Genomic DNA, 22369 nt, shown 5'->3' with positions numbered 1-22369 from the left:
ATTAACCATATGATAGGAAATAAGAAATCTAGACCTTTATAAATTTAATGGGTAATTATTTGGCCACCCACTAAATATGTTGGGCCTTTAAGAATTAAAGGGTATATAACTTAGTAATTTGACTATGAGCCCTTTAACACATATATATTTTTTATCTGTTGGTTTGTGCTCATTTGGTTTATCAAAAACCAATCACAATTGAACTAGGACTTCAGAGATAGAGACTGTAAAGGACTTGTAATTTCTGACTTGGAGAAGAGTTACGCTACTGCCAAGACACTTCTGCTCTATTTAGAGTGCCAGACTGACTCTGGCTCAAACTTCATGCCATTAACTATTTACTGCCTCACTGTCAGACTTTTTCACAAGAAAACCTCCACAAGGTACGACTCTTCTTTGTTGGTCACAGTTTATCCCTTCACCTAAACTGACATCTTTTCTTTCCTGTCAGCCTGACCTCAAGGCTTCATCCATGTGCAAATTAAACAAAGTGGTGTACAGCCACTTCTCTTTTCTTTTCTTTTGTTACTTGTTGACTTTTCTTCTTATCTTTCTCTGCAACACCAAGTCTTTTGTCCCATTTGTTTTACTTTTTCTTCCAATTTCAAGAAAGTGGCGTCAGCCACTTCCCTTTTCCCCTTTTTTTTTTTTGCTTGTTGGCTTTTCTTCTTCTGTTTCTTCTTGGCTGCTGCTTCCTTTTTTTGTTTTTTTTTCTTCTTTGCTTTTGGTTTGCTGCGCATCCATAAGTTGTCAACAGGAACGTGGCTATCCTTTTTCTTTTAAAGACCTCCATCCTTCCTTCTTCCTTCCGTGGTTTTGATTGTTCGCAAACAATCCCCAGATGAAGAATTCAAAGAATAGGCTGCATAAACGTGGCCTCCCTTTTCAAGCTTTGTTCCTCTCTTTTTTGTGCACACAGCTGATTTTTATTTGCTGTGAGGTTAAATCCCTCCATGATTATGTTTGTGGGTTTTGTACCCAAATTGGATTTGTGCTCTTGAGAGAGGCTGTGACAGAAAAACATGGCCTCTATTTTCTCTCCCTTTTTTTTTACAGATCTCCATTTTTTTCTCTGCCTATTCTTTTCTTCATGACTAACATCCTTTACATTTTTTTTGATGTAGTTTGCTCAGAGAGAAAAATAAAGGCCTTCTTAAGCAGAGAGGGAGAGGAGCGGTGAGAGAGCCCAAGAGGTAATTCACGCTTTTTTTTTTTTGTGTGTGTACATTTTTGGAAATAACCCTCCAAACACCATCTCCATTTCAAAGGATTTCCTTTTGCTCGGCAGAGCTTTATTAAACAGGAATCCTTTCATGGATTTGTTGTTCATGATTTAAGGGTTGCCACCCATTATGGATTTATCATCCGAGAAAAATGATTTGAGGGTTGCCACCCAACAAGAATTAATTGACAGGATCCAAAATACCTGTGAAAATGTCTCCTCTTGTATTTGTGCTCCTGCAATTTTCCTCCTGCAACCGTTTTCTTCTTGAACGTTTTCATTGGTTTAGACCCCCACCTTTTTCCAAACTTCCCCCCACCTTTTTCCAAACTTCCCCCCACGTTCCAATATTTTGTGATTTTTGTGATTTTTTTATTCCAACAGTAAGCATATGTTAATTTTTAAGCTTGAATTGAATGATTATTTCTAAATTTTTGTGTGATTAAAATATAGCAATTAGATCCAATTTTTCCAACATCTTACATACATCATGATCCTGAGTGTGAAATGTTTTTTTTATATAAAAAAATCTAAGTTTAATGTCTGTAAATTTCAAGTACTTGGCCGAGAATCATTCACCATACAAACCGCTGGACAATAAGCAATGTCACTATCTGAATATTTTAAAAAAGAAAAGAAAAAAGAAAAAAGAAAAAAGAAAAAGAATGAGTGAATGAGATTAATCACTGCTTCCCCTCCATTCCCCTCCATGAGGAGGCGATTGGCAAAATTCTGCTGCAATTGAACAAAACCATTTCCCCACCCCACCAAGTTTTTAAGAAAGAAATCGAAATTACCTTTTTTTCACATAATTATTTTGCTTCTATATAATTTTATGAGATTCCCAATATGTCATTTTAAAAATCGTAACATGAGGTGGAGTTTCATGGGAGCATGTGTCACACTTAGCTTGGCTTAGATCATGCAAAGTTGGAGTTTGTTGGGATTGTGTACACATCGATCTAACTTCTTGTGGTGTACACAATCACAACAAGGGGTATCAAAATTTGATTTGGTTGAGATGCGGCAGATTCAAAGTGAAGCAGACCCATAAAAAAAATAAAAAAAATAAAGACTAAGGTGCAATTTCTGGCATGCTTACAAGTAGGTGGTTCAGTACTAGTAGCTCCAAGGGCTTTGAGATGAAACTCAACTTTGGATGGATGCATGGACTTGACCCAACTGTATATTTGACCTAGATGGTTAAGTTTGGACAACATTGTTGCTAGTTGTTTTGGGATTTTACCTTGTAACCATCCCATTTTACGAATAAACTGAGTTACCTACCCCCCATATTTGTAGAGGGCTTTTCTTCTTAGCCGTTTTGGTCTAGGCTTTTGTCTCCCTTGTATTTTGCAAGGTTTGTCTCACCCTAGTTATTCTAGAGTTTTCTTACCAACTTTTTTAGTTGGATATTTGTAGATTTGTGTAGATTTATTGTTAAAGAATATAAGTCTCATATCGAAAATTTGACTGAAATACGTATATAATGAATGACACCACTCATAATAACACCGAGACTTTTTGTGATAAAACCTCACATCTACTGGGCTTTGTAAGTGGTTAAGTTGGGGACAATATCGGTGTTGTTAGTAGTGGGCTGCTCGCCCGTCTCTTTGAAATTTAACATGGTATTAGAGTCAGGTTGATTTATTAGGCATTTACCCTTACTCCTTACCCAACATGTGGTGTTCATATGTTGGGTTTGAATGTTTACTCTTACCCAATATATGGTATTCACGTGTTTGACTTGAATGTTTAACTTCGATGTGAACTTTGGCTCCATGTATGACCTACTATGTGGTGGCCCCATGTGAGGGAACGTGTTAAAGAATATAAGTCTCAGATCAAAAACTTCACTAAATGAAATACATATATAATGAATGTCACCACTCCTAATAACACGGAGGCCTTTTGTGACAAAATCTCACACCTGTTGGGCTTTATATGTGCTTAAGTTGAGGACAATATCGGTGTTGCTAGTAGTGTGTCAGTGATCCATCTCTCTAAAATTTAATACTATCTTTGTTTGGCCTCTGCTGTGTTTTCCTTGTAATTTTGGGGTTGATGAGGTAGATCCCCATTAGATATCTATGGTGAGGGGTGGAGCTGTTTGATTTTGTGAATCTACTATAAATTGGTGCTTTGGGTTTAGGGGTGTTTATGAGTGTTGTGAAAATGTGTCTTTGTGGAAATAGAGCAGGATTTGCTTTTCTACTTATAGGTGTTTTCTTTCCCCGAATCCCAAACTGATAGAGAGCTAAACTCTCATATGATTTTCTTGCAACACCGAATATAGTGGTTTTATGGAACCTCTTATGTCTTTTAGTTCCTGACGAGCTGGTTTTCAGTATGTGAAATTGATTTTGCTAATTGCATTACAATAGTTTATTTATTTTGTTTGTATCTTTCTATTGTTTGCAAAAGCCCTCTATGGGGCTATGTATCTTATATTGCCTTTACATTAATGAACTTGTATAAAAAATTAAATTTAAAAAAAAGCGTTACTTCGTTATTCCTAGATTTAAAGATCATGGTCGACTTTTATCCTACGGGTTAAGTGGTTAGGTGGCCTAAGGGGTTAGGTGATGGTGGGCGTAAGAAGAAGGGATGGCTGGACTGGGTACTGTTGGGGTAGGTGGGGAAGGAGATTGATGGCAGAACATGGGGACATGGGGACATGAGGATTTTTTTGTTTTGAAATATTAAATTTTATATTGAGGTTAATTATTTGTAATTTAATATTAAGTATTTTTTAACTAAACAAATTGACGGATTGAAACATTGAATTGAATTAGTTAACTACTACAAATACGATGATGAAATCTGAAAAATTAAAATCACGGTGATCAAATTTAATTTTGAACCTACTAACAAGTGTAGTTCATGTTATTGGTGATGAGGTCCATTCTCTCTGTCTGAATCAATAAGAAGATGGAGAAGACAAAAGCAGGGAAAATTTGAGGTGGAAATTTGAGGTTTGATGGGGCACTAATATCGTGTATTCTCATTTCTATGTTGTGCCACTTTTCTTTGGCTATTCAAGATCATTTGGAGTAAGGCCCCGTTTGTGATTGTTTTTGTATTTTTTTTTTTTTTTGTCAAAAACCTATAGTAAATTTAGGTTTTAGCCATAAAAAAACTTTCACTTTTGGAAAAAGCCAAAGCTTTTTCAAAAAAGACAGAAAAACCTCTCGACTTTCAAATCAAAGACATGCAAATGTAAAGGATTCATTAAGAAATCCAAAAATAAATAAGGGCAATTTTGTCCATTTTGACTTCTTTTAAAAAATTTCTCTCTCCTTTGGGTTTTTCCAAAGTCTCCCGTTTAAATAGAAAACAAAGAAACCCTAAAATCGTAGGAAATCCTAAGTTCAAGAATATTCCTAAAACTTAACTAATAAAAAAATAATTAAAATCCTAATTAAAATCATATTAGGAAAATAATATCATGATTGATAATTTATTCTAGAAATATAAATATAATATAGATCTTCTCAAGAAATCAAGCAACTCGAAAATCCTAACGATATGCATTCAATTCGAAAATCCTAACGATATGCATTCATTCTTTTCCTAGCACCATAATTGATGCTTAAGCATAATTTTCCATATTTGAAGCCCAATTTTCTGATTTTGAATTTTTTCCTCTTTTCCAAAATTTCCTTCGTAGGAATATACCCTTAATTTGTCCTACATCAAGTGGAGTTGGATCCCTCGCAATGTTAACCGAGCAGCACATGATGCTACAAGGATTAGTTCTAGAGTGGTGTCTCATTTTTGCTGGGCTGGGAGGCCACCAGAATCTCTTGTCAGTATTTTGGTTTCGAATGGCTTGCCTGGCCCTCCTCTGTAGGCGTTATTTCTTTGTTTTTTGTTTGACCAAGATTGGACTATCACCTTGCTGTGTGTGATTAGGTGTTCCCTCTCTTGGTTGTTGTGTAAGCTTGTTCTCCATAGGTGATGTTTTCTCCCTGGGGCTTTTACTGAATGGACGTCTTGACCCACAGAAAAAAAAAAAAAAAAAAAAACACTATTTTGGAGACAGGGATTCTCACACACACGCATATAAGACACAACTAAAATGTCATAGAGGTTTGCACCTGAGACCTCTGGTTTGCGAATCAGAGCCTCTTCCACTGTGTAGACCACGTTGGCTACCATCACAATTTTTTAAAGGTCTGAATAAGAATTGTATTACATACCAAAAGCCAAAAGGCAACGGAATACAGCAAAACAAAGACAACATCCAAATGAAAAACATCAAAAAACAGAACAACAGATATAGAATGGAACTTGAAATAAAAGAAGCCAACATACACGTCTCATGAAAGCAAGAACGTCAGAGATAGCAAGGCAAACCAGACCATCTATGGAAAGAACATGCACCAGCGAGGATGGGAGTTTGTGACATATGACTGTCTTTTTTCATTCTTTTGTGCAGGCAGCATGTCGAATAATCATCTCTATTCTTATATGCTGGTTGCAAATATCATGCTAGATTTTCCAATTTTGCATTTCCGTACATCCCAGTCCAATACCTTGTAATTCAGACAAAGCGAGTGCTAACAACAGTAGTTTACATGTGTGGATGTCTGAATGATTATTAACTGTTTACTAGTTACTGTTGGCATGACTTGTGGACCCGTATTTACTTTCCTTACATACCGAAGATTCCTATATTAAATGTAATTGATTTACTTTAATTCATGATTTCCTACTTTAATAGAATTATGAGTTATTACTTTCCTAGACATACAAGAATTTATTGTATTATAAATATGACCTCCTATAAGGAGAAGAATGCATAGAAAATTTCCACAAATAATATTCTCTCATAAGTTTTATATTTTAGCTTGGTATCAGAGTGGCGATATTGGGATTGCTATTAAACCCTAGCCAACCACACGCTAACGCAACCATGAGGGATCAAGATCCTATCATTACCTATGGAAGTAGCACCATCGATTCCTCTACTACCCACACTAAAAAACTAGAAGAATTGAAGACCTAGATGACCCAAATTTTGAAGATCCAGAATTCAACCCCAACCAAAAACCTTGAAGAATTGACTACCCAGAAGACCCAGTTTTTGAAGATAGACAACCAGGCCCCGACCCCGATCTTAAAAGAATTGATGTCAAGAATGACCCAGATATTGACCAAGACTCAGATCCCGACCCAAACCTCGAATCAAACCCTAATCCAGATCTTGACTCAGATGCAGACCCAGATATTGACCCAAACTATATGAATCTTCTGCTGCACATATTACGACTTCCCAAACAAAGATCCAGACATATGGAAAACTTGCACGCACTTTGACTATCCGAGACACACTCGTGAGACTTGTTTCAAATTGCATGCCTACCTTAATTAGTGGGATGAACTCAAAGATGGCAAAAGACGTGAAGGTGCAAGAAGTGAATCTAGTTATGTATTCCATACTCCGAATATGAGTGATTCCACGAGATGGATCATTGACTCCAGTGCAACCGATCATATGACGTTTGACCATGATGATTTTCTAAGTACCACCCAACCCACAAGAACTAGTATTGCTAACGCTAATGGAGTTACTTATCCTGTGATAGGGGCTGGCAATATTGGTCTCTCATCCTCTCTGGCATTGCCTAATACTTTACTTGTTCCATCTCTATCCAATAAGTTGATGTCAATTGGTCAGGTTACTGAACAATTGAAATATTGTGTACTAATCTATCTAACTTTTTGTTTGCTTTAGAATATTCACACTAAAGAGATTACTGGTCGTGGTACTAAAAGAGGGGGCTATATTATGTAGATGACTTTAGTACAGGCATGGCTAATATCATGATATATTCCTCAAATAGCAAACAAAGACAAAACTGGTTATGGCACTGTTGTTTGGGATATCCATCCTTTACTTATATGACACATATTCTACCAGATTTATTCTCAAGTTTCAAAAACTCTGACTTCAAATGTGACACTTGTATTTTGGCCAAGAGTCACAATGTGCCCTATTCGTTGAGTACGAGCAAGTGTACTACTCCATTTACGTTAATTCACTCTGATGTCTGAGGACCCTGGCCTATCATTGCTCCTTCTGGCGTTTGATGGTTTGTCACATTCGTCGATGGTTGTACACGAATGACATGGCTTGATTTGATTAAGAATAAAAACGAAGTTTCCTCTATTTCAGTTCTTCCACAAATAAATGAAAACTCAGTTCAATACTCAAATTCAGATTCTTTGGTGGAGAATTTGTCAATCATGACTTTCAGACTTACTTTCAACACTATAAAATTATCTATGAGACGATATGTCCTCAGACACCACAACAAAATGGTGTTATTGAACGAAAGAATCGACATCTTCTTGAAACAACGTGAGCACTTTTGATTAGTGCTTATGTTCCTCGCCATCACTGTAGTTCACCTAATCAACCGCATGCCTTCTAGTGTTTTAAAATTTAAAACTCCCTTACAAGTGCTACACAACATGGGCCATTGCCTTGTGTTTTGATGCTCACACCCTGAATCTTTGGATGCTTAGCCTTTGTTCATCTCCACAAAAATCAGCTCAGCAAACTTGATCCATGTGCACTTAGTTGTGTTTTTGTGGGATATGTCACTCATCAAAAAGGCTACTGATAATATCATCCTTCTTCCCGGTGCACGTATGTCACTATAGATGTCACTTTTTTTAGAGTTCGAGACATTCTTTCATGACCCAGTATCTAATTCTCCGCTTTAGGGGGATACACGAAGTGAAGCACAGATTTGGAGCACCTTAGAGGATGGAAAAATCGAAGTCTGGATGAAAACAATCGATCGTTCTAACAATAACGACTGGTCGCTTCAAACAGTAAGCTCCCTGGAAAAAATAACCGATCGTTCTAATTCTAATAGAGAGCGATCGATCGCCTCGAAAAGCAGAACAAATAGCTCACCTCGGGATAAAACCAGCAGTTGCCTTGAAGAATTCCACCGGTCGCCTGTTTGAAATGTCCCATGATTTGACTACTTTTGACTCAATTGAGAAAGAAGACGAACCTGAATACAATGAAGACCCCCTTCTCATTCAACAGTACAAGACAACCAATCTCCTGAGAATATCCCTACAACTCCTATGAATTTAATTGATTATTATATTGGATACCAATTATATTTCAGACAGAATCGTGGAAAACAACCAAATCGGTATTCTCCTAATATTGGAAAGATGTCGAAGTACCCAATTGCCAATTATGTGTCCACTCAAAGACTGCATTAACCACTGAAGGTGTTTGTACCCCCTACTTTTTGAGTTTTCCTCAAGGATCATTTCATCTTCCCTTTTTAATAAGAGTGAACACCCTACTTGTATGTCATCATAAGCAACATCATCATAATTTTTGTTGAAACCAAATTTCACATGCCTAGAGAAATCCCTTGAAAGACCTGCAAATAAGAGAAAAAAAGCCTTAAAGATGGGTAGGCTTTTCAAAGTTTTACACGATTTTTACGTTGGACAAGTGATTATAGAATACTATGATAGTACGGTTACGTGGTACATTTTACACACGTGTTATAATATAAGTGGATATTTATTGATAATATTCTCTAAAAGGGGGACATAAACCATGTCGTCCACCCATATTATAATATGTGAATAAGATATACCACGTGACCATACTACTGTAGTATTCTATAAAATCTCTTTGTGCGGGCAGCATGTAAAAGAATCACCTCTATTATCTATTGGTTGCATGGATTATGCCGAATTGGCCAATTTTGCATTTCCCTACATCTCAGTTCAATGGCTTGTAATTCAGACAAAGTGAGAGCTAATGTGTGTGTGTTTGAATGATTTTCAATTGTTCACTAGTTACTATATACGAATCTCACATGCATCTATGGTCGGAATAACAATTATTTAAATGGATGTGAAATATTTATTTTAGGACTAATGACAAAAGACACCTTGCAAGTTTGGGGTGGTTCTCAACATGGACCCTCGAGTATCAATTTTATCAATTTACACCCTTACGTTTGCAACATCGTCCAATTTCATTCTTCCTTTGAGTTGACCATGTGGTCAATCGTTAAATGCTGACGTGTCTACTGTGGGACCCGCCTACTAACCAATCAGTTCCTAAATAAATTTATATAAAATGATAAAATAACATAAATTTAAAATAAATAAATAAACTTAAAAAATCCCACCCCACCAGCGCGGGCAACAAACCCAGCGCCTCATGTTCACCCCCTCCATCTCCATTCTCATCTTCGAAATGAAACCTTTAAAGCATAAGCAAACTCCAAGGTGTGAGTTACTCTGCAACACTGTAACTTCTTCTTCATCGATTTCAATACCTTTCTTTCTACCCCCAATTGGCCAACTTTCTTCACAAACTCAACAAAAACACACCATCCCTATGAACATTAACATCACTCAAAACCCAACTTTTTCCCAAGCCCACACCTTTTGTCATTTCCCATCATAGCCATCTCGACTATCCCAAACCCAAGTGCTCAGAAAATCCAGTTCCCCATTTGGGTCCTTCAAGCTTTTCACAATGTTGAAACTTCCAACTCCTTTCCCATTTTCCCCAATTTCCCATTTGGGTATTACTTGAATCTAATTTCCTCAATTGGGTTCGAGCAATTGGGTGCTTTTGAGGTTGTTAAGGTCGAATCTGATGATGCATGGACGATTTGGGCAGACAATGTTAAGAAGACGACGGATGGGGGCTGGGGTTGGTGCAGGGTAAGAGTGGGTGAACAGGGGGCGTTGCGTTTATTGGGTTGAGGAGGGGTTGGGATTTTTTTAAGTTTATTTTTAAAAATTTATGTTATTTTATCATTTTATATAAAAAAAAATTTAGGAATTAGTTGGTTAGTAGGTAGGTCCCACAGTAGACACGTCAGGATTTAATAATTGACCACACAATCAACTTATTGAAAGGATGAAATTAGACGATGTTGCAAACGTAAGGGTGTAAATTAGTAAAATTGATACCTTGGGGTTCATATTAAGAACCACCCTAAACTTGCAGGATGTCTTTTGTCATTAGCTCTTTATTTTATTTTGGGTTATTTACTGTAGACGTCCCTGAACTTGACCCCCATTTACAATTGGGTCCGTGAACTTTTTTTTTAGGCAATTAGGTCATCCAACTCTCTCATCCATTCCAATTGAGTCCTTCTGTCAATTTGGCCATTAATTTGAGGGCTAAAACCATCAATCTAAATTAAAATATTTTTAAATTTTAAAAATTGAATAATTGATTTTTATTTAATTAAATAAACTTAAAATAAAAAATCCAAAACCAAATCCCTCTCTCTCTTTCGCTCTCTCTCAGCTCTCCCTTTCTGTCTCTCCCTCTCTCTCGTAACCCATTCCCCCTCCTCCTTATCCCACCCGCTCAAAACCCAGATCCCAACCCAACCCCCTTAAAACCAATGAGAGAAAGCCAAAGAACGTACTCTACCTTTCCCTCCACAGTCCTGACGTCAAGACAGATTGAACTTGTCTACTTGGGATTTTGGGTTTTGTACATTATGTAAAATAGAGTATTGTGTTTTGTATCTTCTTCTTGACCAGAAAAACATCTCCTTAAGGTACCGAACTAAGGTTTTCGGCAAATAAGTTTTTGCAGGTTCGGTTGGGATCTGGGTTTTGAAGGAGGAGGGGGGAATAGGTTGAGGGAGAGAGAGGGAGAGACAAAGAGGGAGACTGCTGAACACAAATGAAAGCAAAAGTAAAGGTGAAAATCACGGGAAGAGGCCAAGAGATTGTGGAATTAAGAAGTTTCCTTGAAGAAAAGAATTGTTGGGTAGGGTAAGTTTCTCTCTCGCTATTTTTTTTTGTTTTTTTGTCTTTCTGAAATTCCAGAACGTTGGAATTTTCTGCACAAAGTCTCCTCTAACAAATGGGCTTTCCAAAATAGTCAGATTCTTGAGGTGGGGTTGTTGAATTGATGATGGAAGAACAAGGTGGCTTTCCAAAATAGTCAGATTCTTGAGGTGGGTTTGTTGGGTCAATGATGGAAGAAGAAGGTGGAGTTGGGGTCAATGCTAGATGAAGAATCCGAAAGGACGTTTTTACCCCCTCATTTTGACAGATAAATTGACATAATTGGATGGCAGGACCCAATTGGAACTATTTATCAAGTTAACGAATGTAATTGTCTCAAAAAAAAATTTACGAACCCAATTACAAATGAGGGCCAAGTTCAGAAGTGTCTAGGGAGTTTCATTTTGCTGATACTACTGGATATTCATGCAATTAAGGCAGTGATGGTTGGGGGCCACCTGGATCCAGGCCCAATGGTTGAGGAAACAGCAAAGGCAAAAGTGTGGAAGTTGGGGGAATGTGGCTCAAGGAGATCAAAAAGCGTAGGAGGAGGGGGCCAGCCAGCCAGCTATAGGCTAAACTGGATGAGGTGGGTGGCTGGGCAAACTATTCATTGCTTGGTTGGGTGACATCTCCAGGATTCTCCAAATTTTAACTTAAATAGCTAGAAAGTCATTATAACAAACTACTTAAAGGTAGTTTTCTTCAATAATATTCTCTAATTTGGTTGATTTTTAATATTTTATTATTTCTCTCTCATCCTCTCTAAATTAAAAGTTCATTAAAAAAATTAAAAAGTGAGAGGTGAGAGAGGGTTGTGTGTCTAGGGAGAGAGAATAGGAAGAAATGGAGAACCCTCAATTTTTCTCTCATCCTCTCCAAATGTCGAGAGCCACCAAACTCAAATAGGGAGTTCTCCAAAATAGAGAGCTAGATAGCAAGTCCATTGAAGCTGTGTTTTGCCCTCATTCTAGCCAAAATGGTTAAGGATCAGAGTATAGCAATTCTGCTAGAGATGCTCTTAAGGATTGTTTGCTTGCTTTCTTTCATTTTCATGTGTATACAAGGAGTTGAGAAGCACTTCTGACAATGTTTGATATAAAATGCTTATGGATTATTAAAGCACTTGGATTTTAAATAAAATTTTCGAGGTCCTAATAAAAGTGCTTAAGCAATTCCATTACATAGTCACTTTCATTTTTTGTTTCTGAAAAGAACATAATCACTTTCATTCTTACAATCCTTTTGCTTTTTCTTCGGCAAATTCTTGACATCTTGTACTTGCTTTGTTGAGCATTGCCACTTAAAAGAAAATCAACATGTTCCACCTTTATATGAGCACTTGGTCCTCTCAACCTCATTCACTTTTAATGCCACTACAACTTTTACAGGAGATAGAGCACCAACTGCAAAAAGATAATTTAAGCACTCTCCATTTGATCCACCTTCAGAATTACATCCAACCAAAACCAAGCCTCGCTCACAAAAGAATTTACAAGTTCTTTACCAGGTTTGGAACACGTGGCGTAGAGCTTACAACATATAACAAAATTGGAGATGACAACTGAAACCAAGATTGGAGTTCCCAAAACAAATTTATTAGAATTACAACTAACCTAAATACATTGTTTAAAGGCAGAGAGAAAATATGAAGAAATAAAATATACAATATAAATAAGCCTCTCATACAAAAATAATAGAAAACAAATGAGAAAACTGAATTACAAGATATATAATTATATATCACCTCTCAATTTGAATGGCTTTCCCGGCTCGGATGAATCAGCAGCATTTGCAGCCCTCATGAGCAGTCTCACAAAATGACAGAAAGTTGTTTCAAATGACATTTTCTAACTGATCCGAGCTGACCCTCATCTTTTTGAGTCTTTTTTTGAGGACTTTGACTGTGAATGAATATGTCCTGATGCGTGTTTCTTCCTCCTTGGAGCCCCTACTGCACCAGGGTCCACCAATGGGCCAGACCAAGTTTGGATGGATTCTTTTGAATATGAGAAGTTTGTGGAACTGAATGGAACATCAGGAGGATCAAAAACAGGATCGATGTGATTTGACGAACCCAAAGGATAGCCAAGCGTTCCATCTTGGTGTGGAGGAGGAAACTTCTCACTCTTACTCTTTGCATTTGCATGTGTTATTAGGCGTCGCCTCTGCAATAGGACAAAACATAAAGAAGGACAATTAACAAGTGCTCAAATTTAAGTACAGCCACCAGTTTAACTGCTCACGTAGTGAAGCTACACAGTCAAGGGGCACCATTAGAACAAAGTCAATGCTAAAATACATTTCTGACTCAACCAACAATGCTCAATCCTTCATATACATTAGTAAACCCTGTGTGCCATTTCCCCCACTGGGATCAGAAGCCTAAGTGTAATTTTGGAATCCCAAACCATTGTTAGCCATATGCATCAACTACAACAGATAGTTACCACCAAATATTCCAATGAACCCAGATGTTTTGCAATTAGGCCACCCCACTTGAAAGGTTGACGGAGGTTTAGTCACTTCATTTTATAGCATATAAGGTGGCATGTGTTAATAAATCATTTCTTAAAATACTGACACAACATCGATTAGTTGTCAGCACCAACTTGCTTGTTCCCCATTTCGCTTGAGTTATGTACCATAGTATTATTATATTAAAAATGATAAGCAGCACATACAATATGCATATCTCTAGCTAAACTGTGTGAGGGAGGCATACATAAGCTTATCTCCATATAAGGCACTGGGAAAACCAAGATAGGTTAGGTACCCTATGTACAGAAAGTGCTGTGTATGCCATCCATGTGCTCTTCATTTTGACTCATAATTCTACCTAAACAACAACGGTGGTGGCAACTGGCAAGGGAATTTTTTTTTCCAGGTATTCTAAGACAACAATTTTTACTTGTTGACAGAACAGATAAGATACCATTGAAAACAGTTACTGTCACAAACTAAACTCAATTATAATAATGGATGGGACTGCCTATGTTAATTCTTAAAACCTACTAAAGAAAATATTGTTGAATAAAGAAGCAGCTTATATGACATACATCAAGATTGGCTTGAAGCTCAGCGTTCGCTTCTGGAGCAGGAAGTCCCCTGCAATCACGTGGGCGAGATTTCCTCACACCATCTGCATTAGCTTTCCCAACAGCTCTCAATCTACAATCATGAAACTCGTTTCAGGTTGCATATATCAAGCACTTTTTCCATTTTTATAGAGGGAGGTGAATCAGAAGAAGAAAATGGAAATGACCGAGAGAATTTAAAACTGATAGAAGAACAACAACCTTACAAAGAAATGTGAAAATATATGGAAAGTCAAAGGTCAAGGAAATACATATGCTTCATCAAAATAATAGTGTCGATAATTCTCTACATATTAAGATTTGTTGGTTTAAAACTTCAGGAGGGTGTCTAAATAACACTCTAAAGGTTCGTGTTCATGTGAGCTGTTAATCTAACTACAGAAAATTTGGTCAGATAAACAGTAATAATTAATACTTTAAGATTAATTCATTAATTGCAATCATCAACCTTCTAGCTTCTTCATCCCGTAGCTTAGCATCCATCTCTTTGCTGGGTGGATATTTTGGAAGGCTAGAAGGCTCACAAGCATAAGGTTTGGTTACGAAGAACTGCAAAAGATAGACAACCATCACATGACAATATTCAATAGATTATAAATCAGACGAAGAAAACTTATTCCTGAGTGAGGATGATAAACTACATGAAGATAAAAATAAAATAAATATAAAAGAACCGGCATTCAACATCCTGTACAAGAGAATAAAGAAGAAAGGAAATTTGACAAGATCTATTTAATAGTGAAAAATGAAAACTCACTTCATTCCTCAATGCTGCAGTGGCAGTCTGACGTTCAGCTGGGTCAATTGCAAGGAGGGTCTCAATTAGTGGCAACGATGACGGTGGAAAATCTTTAAATGTCTCTGCAATGCATCGTTTGTATGATTGTTGAGGCTTAAAAATGGTTGCATGAGGCAACTTTGACTTTTTCCAATATTCTTCAGAAGGGGAGCCACATAACTTAAATATCTTGTGTAGCTGTTCCACCTATTTAAAGTAAGAGCTTAGTTAGGAGGACTGGAAACATGTTTTCTATACACAAACATACCCAGAATACCAACAATGTAACTAAATCCATGAATCTCAAAGCATCAAAGACAGCCCAACCACAGGATCCACCAGTGACAAACCAAACAAACTAAACACAGTGCAGCGAAGGAACTCAGTGAATAAATAGAAGCATTTAGAACTTACCTCTGTGCGACCTGGCATGATTGGTTTCCCAGCCAACAGCTCAGCTAAAATGCAGCCAGCACTCCAAAGGTCCACACCTACACCATAATCAGTGGCACCAAGAAGAAGCTCTGGGGGCCGATACCAAAGAGTGACCACCCTACTAGTCATTGGTTGCTTGTGATTAGGATCAAAGAAGGAAGCCAATCCAAAATCTGCAATCTTTAGGACTCCACCATTATCAATAAGAAGATTGGACCCTTTAATATCACGATGAAGCACATGGCGGTTGTGACAATGTTCAAGCCCTGATAATAGCTGGTGCATATAACATTTAACCTGCCATATTCACAAATAACAGATAAGAGAGAAGTGACCCATTATCCAAGAAAAAGGGGAATTTTTGTACACTTATATGTCAACTAAACAAAATAAAACTAAAGCAAGAGAATTGTGCAATACCTGAGGCTCTGTGAACTTGATTGCAGGGCTTGCAGCAAGTCCTGCCAAATCATGCTCCATATATTCAAATACAAGATACAAACTACACGACATCCTCGAAGTCACTAAGCCTTCTAACTTTACAACATTAGGATGATCCAAACGGCGCAGAATGAGAATCTCTCTAGCCATGAACTTTACACTTTCTGGCTCCAAATTATCAAACCGAACTTTCTTTAGTGCAACAATTTTCCCCGTCAAAGCATCCCTAGCTTTGTACACATTACTATACGTCCCTTGCCCAATCTGATCAAGACAACAAATGCACAAGCACAACTGACTAAGCCATTCATTCACCCAAAAGGTAAGAACTTCAGCAAGTAAATAGCTAAGTAATTAAATCAAAGTTTAATTAATCCATTCATTAATGAAGCTTACCAATTTGAGTTGATCGCTATTATTAGAAACCAAACATGATACAGAAAGACTCAACTTTTGTTTCCTACTCTTAGCTTCACATTAATCCCTTTATGTTTCCTTACATTTTCTCAACAACCAAACATTAAAAAGACTCCAAAATCATCGAACACCAAACAAGCTCACATGTGATGCAAACAAACAAAGATCATCGGATGCAGAGAAAAAAAAACAACCAAGCGTCACACCTTATCAAGCTTCTCGAAGGTATCGGCACGGCGCGGCGTCCAGCCATTGATAGCCTCGCCGGCGACGGCGGAGAGCCAGGAAGGCCAACCGGCGGCAACCTGCTCGCCATGGAGGTTCTTGGGGGGATTGCTGAGCCTAGGATTGGGCCTGGACGATCGCCTCTTCTCGCCTTTGGGCCTCGAACTCCTCTCCTCCTCATTCTCCTTGCGACCATTGTTACTGTTATCGTTACTATTACTCACACCATTCCGAGCCTCAGTGACCTCGCCGCCGCTCGCCTCTGCTTTCTTGGAAACCCTAATTTCTCCACCCTCGTTCTTCCCTACTGGCTTCGCCGAAGCCTGCCTGCCGAAGACGCACCCCATCTCTTCTCAGTCATTGACTCATTTCTCTTCACAGTCCCTGCACATTTTGCTTCTTCTGCTATGGAGACCAAGCAGAGCAAAGCAAAAGCCCTAGTGATTTGGTAGAGGAAATGGGCTATGGAGGAAAAAAAGAAAGAAAGAAAGGGTTTTGATTAAAGAGAGTGGTAATTGAAGAGGAGGGCTTGGCTTTTTTGAGACAAAAGTGAAGAAGAGCAATGATTTGGAAGGAGGAGGAGGAAGCTGAGCTGCCCACAATTTGTGGGCACAGTCAAACAAATGTATGAGCTTTGCTATACTAGTACAGCACACAAGTTCACTAATAAAAAGGAAATTAAAGCAATTGCCCTGAAAAATGTCTTGAATTGGAGACGTAACATCCGTATAGTTCAACCATTATTTGTTACTTTTGCTTTGCTTTTTGGTTTTTGGGATTAAATTAAATAGAGTTTTTCTTTTCAATATTTTTTAAAATTTTAGTTGGAGTTTAAAGATTTAGTAAAAGAGAATGTTAGAAAAGAGTAAAAGGATTCATGTGGATCTTCCCTTTCATTTTTGGCCTCTTTTCTCTTTCCTCTTTCTGTGTATTTTTGACTCTTTCTCTCTCTATCTCAAGTCTCATTGAGTAACAGCAATTCAGGGACAGGCAGGTCAATTTCTCTCCTTTTTATTTTGGTGGAAGAAAATTTAGAGGAAAATTAGTTACTCTCACCATCAATGTCAGGGCAGACCCATAACCTCGTTCTTCATTGACTAGTATTTGGTAATAGGAAAATGTCCAAATTTATATTCTTCACTGGTTTTTTGGTGGATGTTTTGCTTATGTATAAACAACGTTTGTTTTTGTTAATTAGTTTTTAAATATAAATTACTTGTTATTCTAGCCATAAACATTTCTTAACCTTCAACAGGACCTCGTTTTAGATATAAACATAAGTATTAAAACTATTTCACAAACTTTTCCCCTTTCCTTAATATCGGTTGCATAACCAAAATATATATATATATATATAATATCTTGTTATTATGTTTTAAATTGAAGATTGTTGTTTGGTGAGAAGGTATAATGGGTTCCACTCCACAAGGATTTTACCCTCTTATCGAATATTCCATTGAGGGGGTATTCAAATGCTCTTCATAGGAGTAGAGATAAAGTAATTACCTTTGGAGCTACAAATACTCATATTTGTTGGAGTATTTGAGATTGATTAGGTAAAAGTGCATAATCATTTTAACTTCTAAGTTTACTCAAATAAAAATCCTGTTGTTAATAAAGAAATGTATAAATTACAATAGTAAAACATAAAAATATATCATATTCTAGATTTGTTCAAATTAGACATAAAAGTGAACACGTAAATTCCGTGTGTTTTATATTATTAACAGCACATTGACGACTCGTCAACAATGCTGAAAACACAAGTCCACATGCGAATAAGTATAATAGTAATAGGAAAAAATACTTGCTTTCTTTTATTTTAGTATTTTTGATGAGTTATATGTGTAAAGTGAAATTGTTTGAGAAGGATATATCACTCTCCTCTCTTTCAATATAGGCCAAAAGAGTCGCAAGTTTTCTTGATCCTAGAAGATCTTTTTAAGTTGTCCTCTACTCCTTAATATTGTGTAAATTGTTTAAGTTGTCCTTTACGTTTGAGGTCATTGATTTTAGGACCCAGGTGGGATTGTTGGGTTCGCTACATTTTGATATTTGGACCCCCTCTTTTTAATTTGATAGCTACTTGAAATCCGATGCCAATTTACAATATCTGTGACAATATATGAAAATAGGACGATTATTATATTTCTTAAATAAATATTTTACTCTCTTTTATTTTTTGGTAATTTATCTTACTTTTTTTTTAAGTGACATGTATTAAAAGCTAAAGGAATTTGTTGTTGGTGTTGGAGATATACTTTTATACATTTATTAATCCATCATTAATTATAATTAAGCAACAAGTATTTGCTACAAGGCAGTTTTATATAAGTACTTTGCAATCAATTTTGTAATTAAACTTTTTTTCTTTTATTTTTATTTTTATTATAAGCAATATTGGAGAAGGGGAGTTTTCTCACACACACTATAAAGGAGCCACCATAGAGATTCGAACTTGAAACTGCGTGTCTACAAATTAAGGATCTTTTTTTATTGAATTAGATCTTGTTGGCTTGTATAATTAACTTAATGACGAGGTTAATACGATTGAGATGACAATTGAATTGGATTTTCAAAGGAGGAGGAAAATATTAGACAATGACATGGAAACAAGGTTTGTTAAGGTACGTATTAAGTTAGCAAATCTTGACCATACGTAGCCATAAAATTATCCCTTTCAATGATGTTAGAATTGAAGCAGGTTAGACGCAAACGATGAGTAGGACAGTCACGAGATTAATTGTTGCAAAAGAAAGCTGCTAATTACGTTATTAACATCAAGGCCAAAACATCAGCATGAGTAAATTATTCAACTACATAAAATAATGAGATTATGAAGAGTTTATTGTATTTATTTATTATTTTTCCCTCAAAACAAGACTAATCTTATCAATTGTGAATTGAGGATTACAAAAACAACCTTACAAAAAGTCATTACGCCAAAGACTCCCTCAAATTCACCTTTTGAAATTTTCACCACCAACTATATACATTCATTTGTTTGAATTGGTAGGAATAAACTAAGATTCTTATTTGGAACATCATCTAACATTTGAAAGAAAATGCACACACAATCTATAATATGTATAGAGGGTGAGAAATTCTTCTTTTGGGGAGCTACCTTCAACCTCTTGGCTCTTAAGTCCTGTTTGGTTAAGGGGAAAAGAGGTTTGGAGATGAGAAATCAATTGTTTTTCCACGTTTGATAAGTCCAGACATGGAAAATTGTTGCCTAACACATGGGAAAATAAGGGGGAAAGTAAAGTCCTCCTCTCAACTTGGGTTTTGTTTTCCCTCCTCATGAGAAAGTTTGGGAAAATGAGCCAACATTAAATGAACATTTTTCATGACCATTTTGTCCCCATTAACAATTTAGAATTAAAAATATATCATTAAATGCATTGTTATTTTATTTGATTTAATATGGGTATAATTGGAAAATTATACAAACTTTGTTTTCCATTCTTACACAAAACAAACATGAGAAATGAAATAAAGTGGTATTTCCTAGTTACTTTCCCGGCATTACCAAACGTGGGAAATGAATCTTCCATTTCTCATCCTTTGGGAAATGACATGGAAAGTGATTTCCCCTCAAATCCGTTCTGTGAACCAAAAGGGGCCTTAATTCTTAAACCTTGGGGATTTATACCGATATTACTAAATCAGGGTGTTCGTATTGTCCTGATCAGTGACAGTATTGTTTGGGCCTAAATTTGGCATGCCAAAGTTCAAAAGACAGGCCCATGGTGAAATTACCTGCCCAGCCCAAAAACTTGAGGGTAACAAAATTAGGATCCAGACAGGTTGGGCTTCAGGCCAGGATGTCAAGAACAAAAAAACCGGGCCCAAGAAAGATCAACGTGGAAACTATCACTTGGGCTTCAAGGATCAGCCCATAAATTTTGCTGGTTGCAAACCCAAGGGAATTAAAAACACACGCACGTGATTGCCTCAGCTTTGAAAAGTCAGCAATTTCAACTAAGTTAAAATATGAGAGGGACATCTCTGAAACACTGCCAGCAGAAGATCAAAACCCATCTGTGATCGGAGATTCTACTCCAAAAAGCAATACACCATCTTCCAAGGAATTCACGGGTCACGCTTTCTAAATTAAAACGGGAAACAGGGAACTGTTCAGAAAATACAAAAGAAAAACCAACCGCCATAAAAAGCCCACACAGACGGTGGCGTTGGTTGAAATAGAAAGCTGCCACCCAGGAAACCAGGGAAGGGACTGCTTTAGGAGGTGACTACTAAGAGCCTATCTGTCATGATTGATAAAAATCCTTTTTTACTTTACGTTATAGGAGATCTTTTTACCGCCCATTATTTAAATGTGAAACCACCTCCCCAAGAGGGTCTCTTATAAAAATAAAAGTAGGCAAGGAAGGAAAGGACACTCAATTCATCAATAAAAAAAAAAAAAACAACAAGAAAACAACCAAAAGCTCACTTGGATTCCAAGAGAAACCAGCTTTAGATCAGAATTCCAAAGTTCAGACTTAGAAAATAAGTCTTCTAAAAACGAGATCTCTCTCGTTACAAATTTGGTTCAGCAAAAGCCAAGGCAAGCAGAATTTGAATCTTCACAAACGTGGAGACCTCAGCGAACTTATGAAAAGTCCTGCTCAAGCATAACAACGCTCGTAGTGCAATCCCTAGCCCACCAAGCCCTCGAGAACAGCCATTTCTGCCTCTTCAAACTGAAGAAGCTGCAGTTCTGCCCACTAAAAGGCTTCACGAAGCGTAAAGTAAACATAAAGCTCTGCCAAAATCGAACTTTGGTATCGATTTATAGCTCAACCTAGCATTTGAAGTCACGAAGCAGTACGGACCGACCCAGGTGTGTCCAGTCCAGCCCAAGCCAGAGCCTTCCATCCAAGCAGAAACGGAGTTCCGGCCGTCTTTTAACATTCCTAGCGTCGATATGCATATTTATTGTTTTGTAAAAGGCAGTTCTACCTAAAAAAGCCCAACTTCTATCAAATTTTTCTGGCCAGAACAGCCGTTTGATATTGAGATAAATTATGAAAGTCCTCACCAGTCTGAGGCAAGAAAAGAACTTACTTGGGAGATATTCCTCACCCAAATTCACAATAATCTGTTTTAGAAGTTAGTAACTTGGGGCGCAAGTTATCCACTCTAAAAGAAGTCTGCTAGAATTTACATTGCTAGCAGTGGCACGCTCACACACTAAAGAAAGCTGACTTGTCGACCAACAAATGGTCTCCAAGCCAGTGGGGAACTTCGCCCTTCCACCTCAGGAGTAAACACGAAAACGGGTGAACAAGTATACTTCACCGTATAAATGTAAGGTTAATAAGGTTTCCCAACTGATATTGTAAGATATTCAAGGTATTTTGAACTTATTGTGTTTTAAAAGGATCCATTAGTGGCTCGACTCTGGCTTGTTGTGTGCTCAAACTAGCACATCTTGTGAACCTCTGTGTTTTATTCTTGTGAAGTGGAGTGCTTCAGAGTAGTCATTAAACTGCTGTCTAAAATGGAGGTGGGGGAAGACGAGATTGATGCGATGTCTATATGTTTTGAAAACAGCCTCAACTTGGAGGAAAGACATGAAAATAAGATCACACTAATGGGCCTGCTCATTGCAGACCAGGAGCTACCTCAATCTGTGGTCAAGGAGATTCTCAAAGTAGCTTAGAATAATATGGGATAAGTGAAGGTCTCAATAGCCAAACCCAATGTTTATGCCATCACAGTGCGTCAGGAAGATGTTGCCAACCAGCTTCTAGATGATAGCCCCTGGATTGTAAAAGGATACACCCTTACGGCTAAGCTTTGGCCACTTTACTGCTCTCTAAATGACATTGAAGCAAACAGAATTGGCTCCGTTGTAGCACGATATTGTCCGCATTGGGCCCCGCCTTCATAGTTTTGTTTTTGGGAACTCACGAGCAACTT

The 22369-nt window shown here is 37.3% G+C and overlaps 1 protein-coding gene and 2 long non-coding RNA genes across 3 annotated transcripts; 2 read left to right on the top strand and 1 right to left on the bottom strand.

Moving 5' to 3' along the window:
* LOC109946702 lies at nt 563-5208 on the top strand. The gene is made up of 2 exons (XR_002269793.1): nt 563-1193; nt 4896-5208. It is a non-coding gene; the product is annotated as an uncharacterized LOC109946702 (long non-coding RNA).
* LOC109946420 lies at nt 10505-12866 on the top strand. The gene is made up of 2 exons (XR_002269559.1): nt 10505-11029; nt 11143-12866. It is a non-coding gene; the product is annotated as an uncharacterized LOC109946420 (long non-coding RNA).
* LOC18788916 (probable serine/threonine-protein kinase At1g54610) lies at nt 12588-17189 on the bottom strand. The gene is made up of 7 exons (XM_007222404.2): nt 16420-17189; nt 15776-16060; nt 15335-15652; nt 14900-15127; nt 14591-14691; nt 14104-14215; nt 12588-13212 (listed from the first exon to the last, which is right to left on the bottom strand). Exons 1-7 carry the CDS (start codon nt 16783-16785, stop codon nt 12916-12918), a joined length of 1707 nt encoding a protein of 568 aa, XP_007222466.1. The 5' UTR covers nt 16786-17189; the 3' UTR covers nt 12588-12915.

The sequence above is a fragment of the Prunus persica genome, chromosome G1 (assembly GCF_000346465.2).
Source record: "Prunus persica cultivar Lovell chromosome G1, Prunus_persica_NCBIv2, whole genome shotgun sequence".
Taxonomy (NCBI): Eukaryota; Viridiplantae; Streptophyta; class Magnoliopsida; order Rosales; family Rosaceae; genus Prunus; species Prunus persica.
The sequence above is the reverse complement of the archived record's forward strand: the minus strand, read 5'-3'. Positions and strand labels throughout refer to the sequence as shown.

Coding starts and splice junctions, on each gene's coding strand:
- LOC18788916 (XM_007222404.2), bottom strand. CDS start 16,785: ATGGGGTGCGTCTTCGGCAGGCAGGCTTCGGCGAAGCCAGTAGGGAAG. Junction 15,653..15,775: donor TCAAGTTCACAGAGCCTCAG/GTATTGCACAAT, acceptor TGAATATGGCAG/GTTAAATGTTATATGCACCA. Junction 14,216..14,590: donor CGGGATGAAGAAGCTAGAAG/GTTGATGATTGC, acceptor TCATGATTGTAG/ATTGAGAGCTGTTGGGAAAG.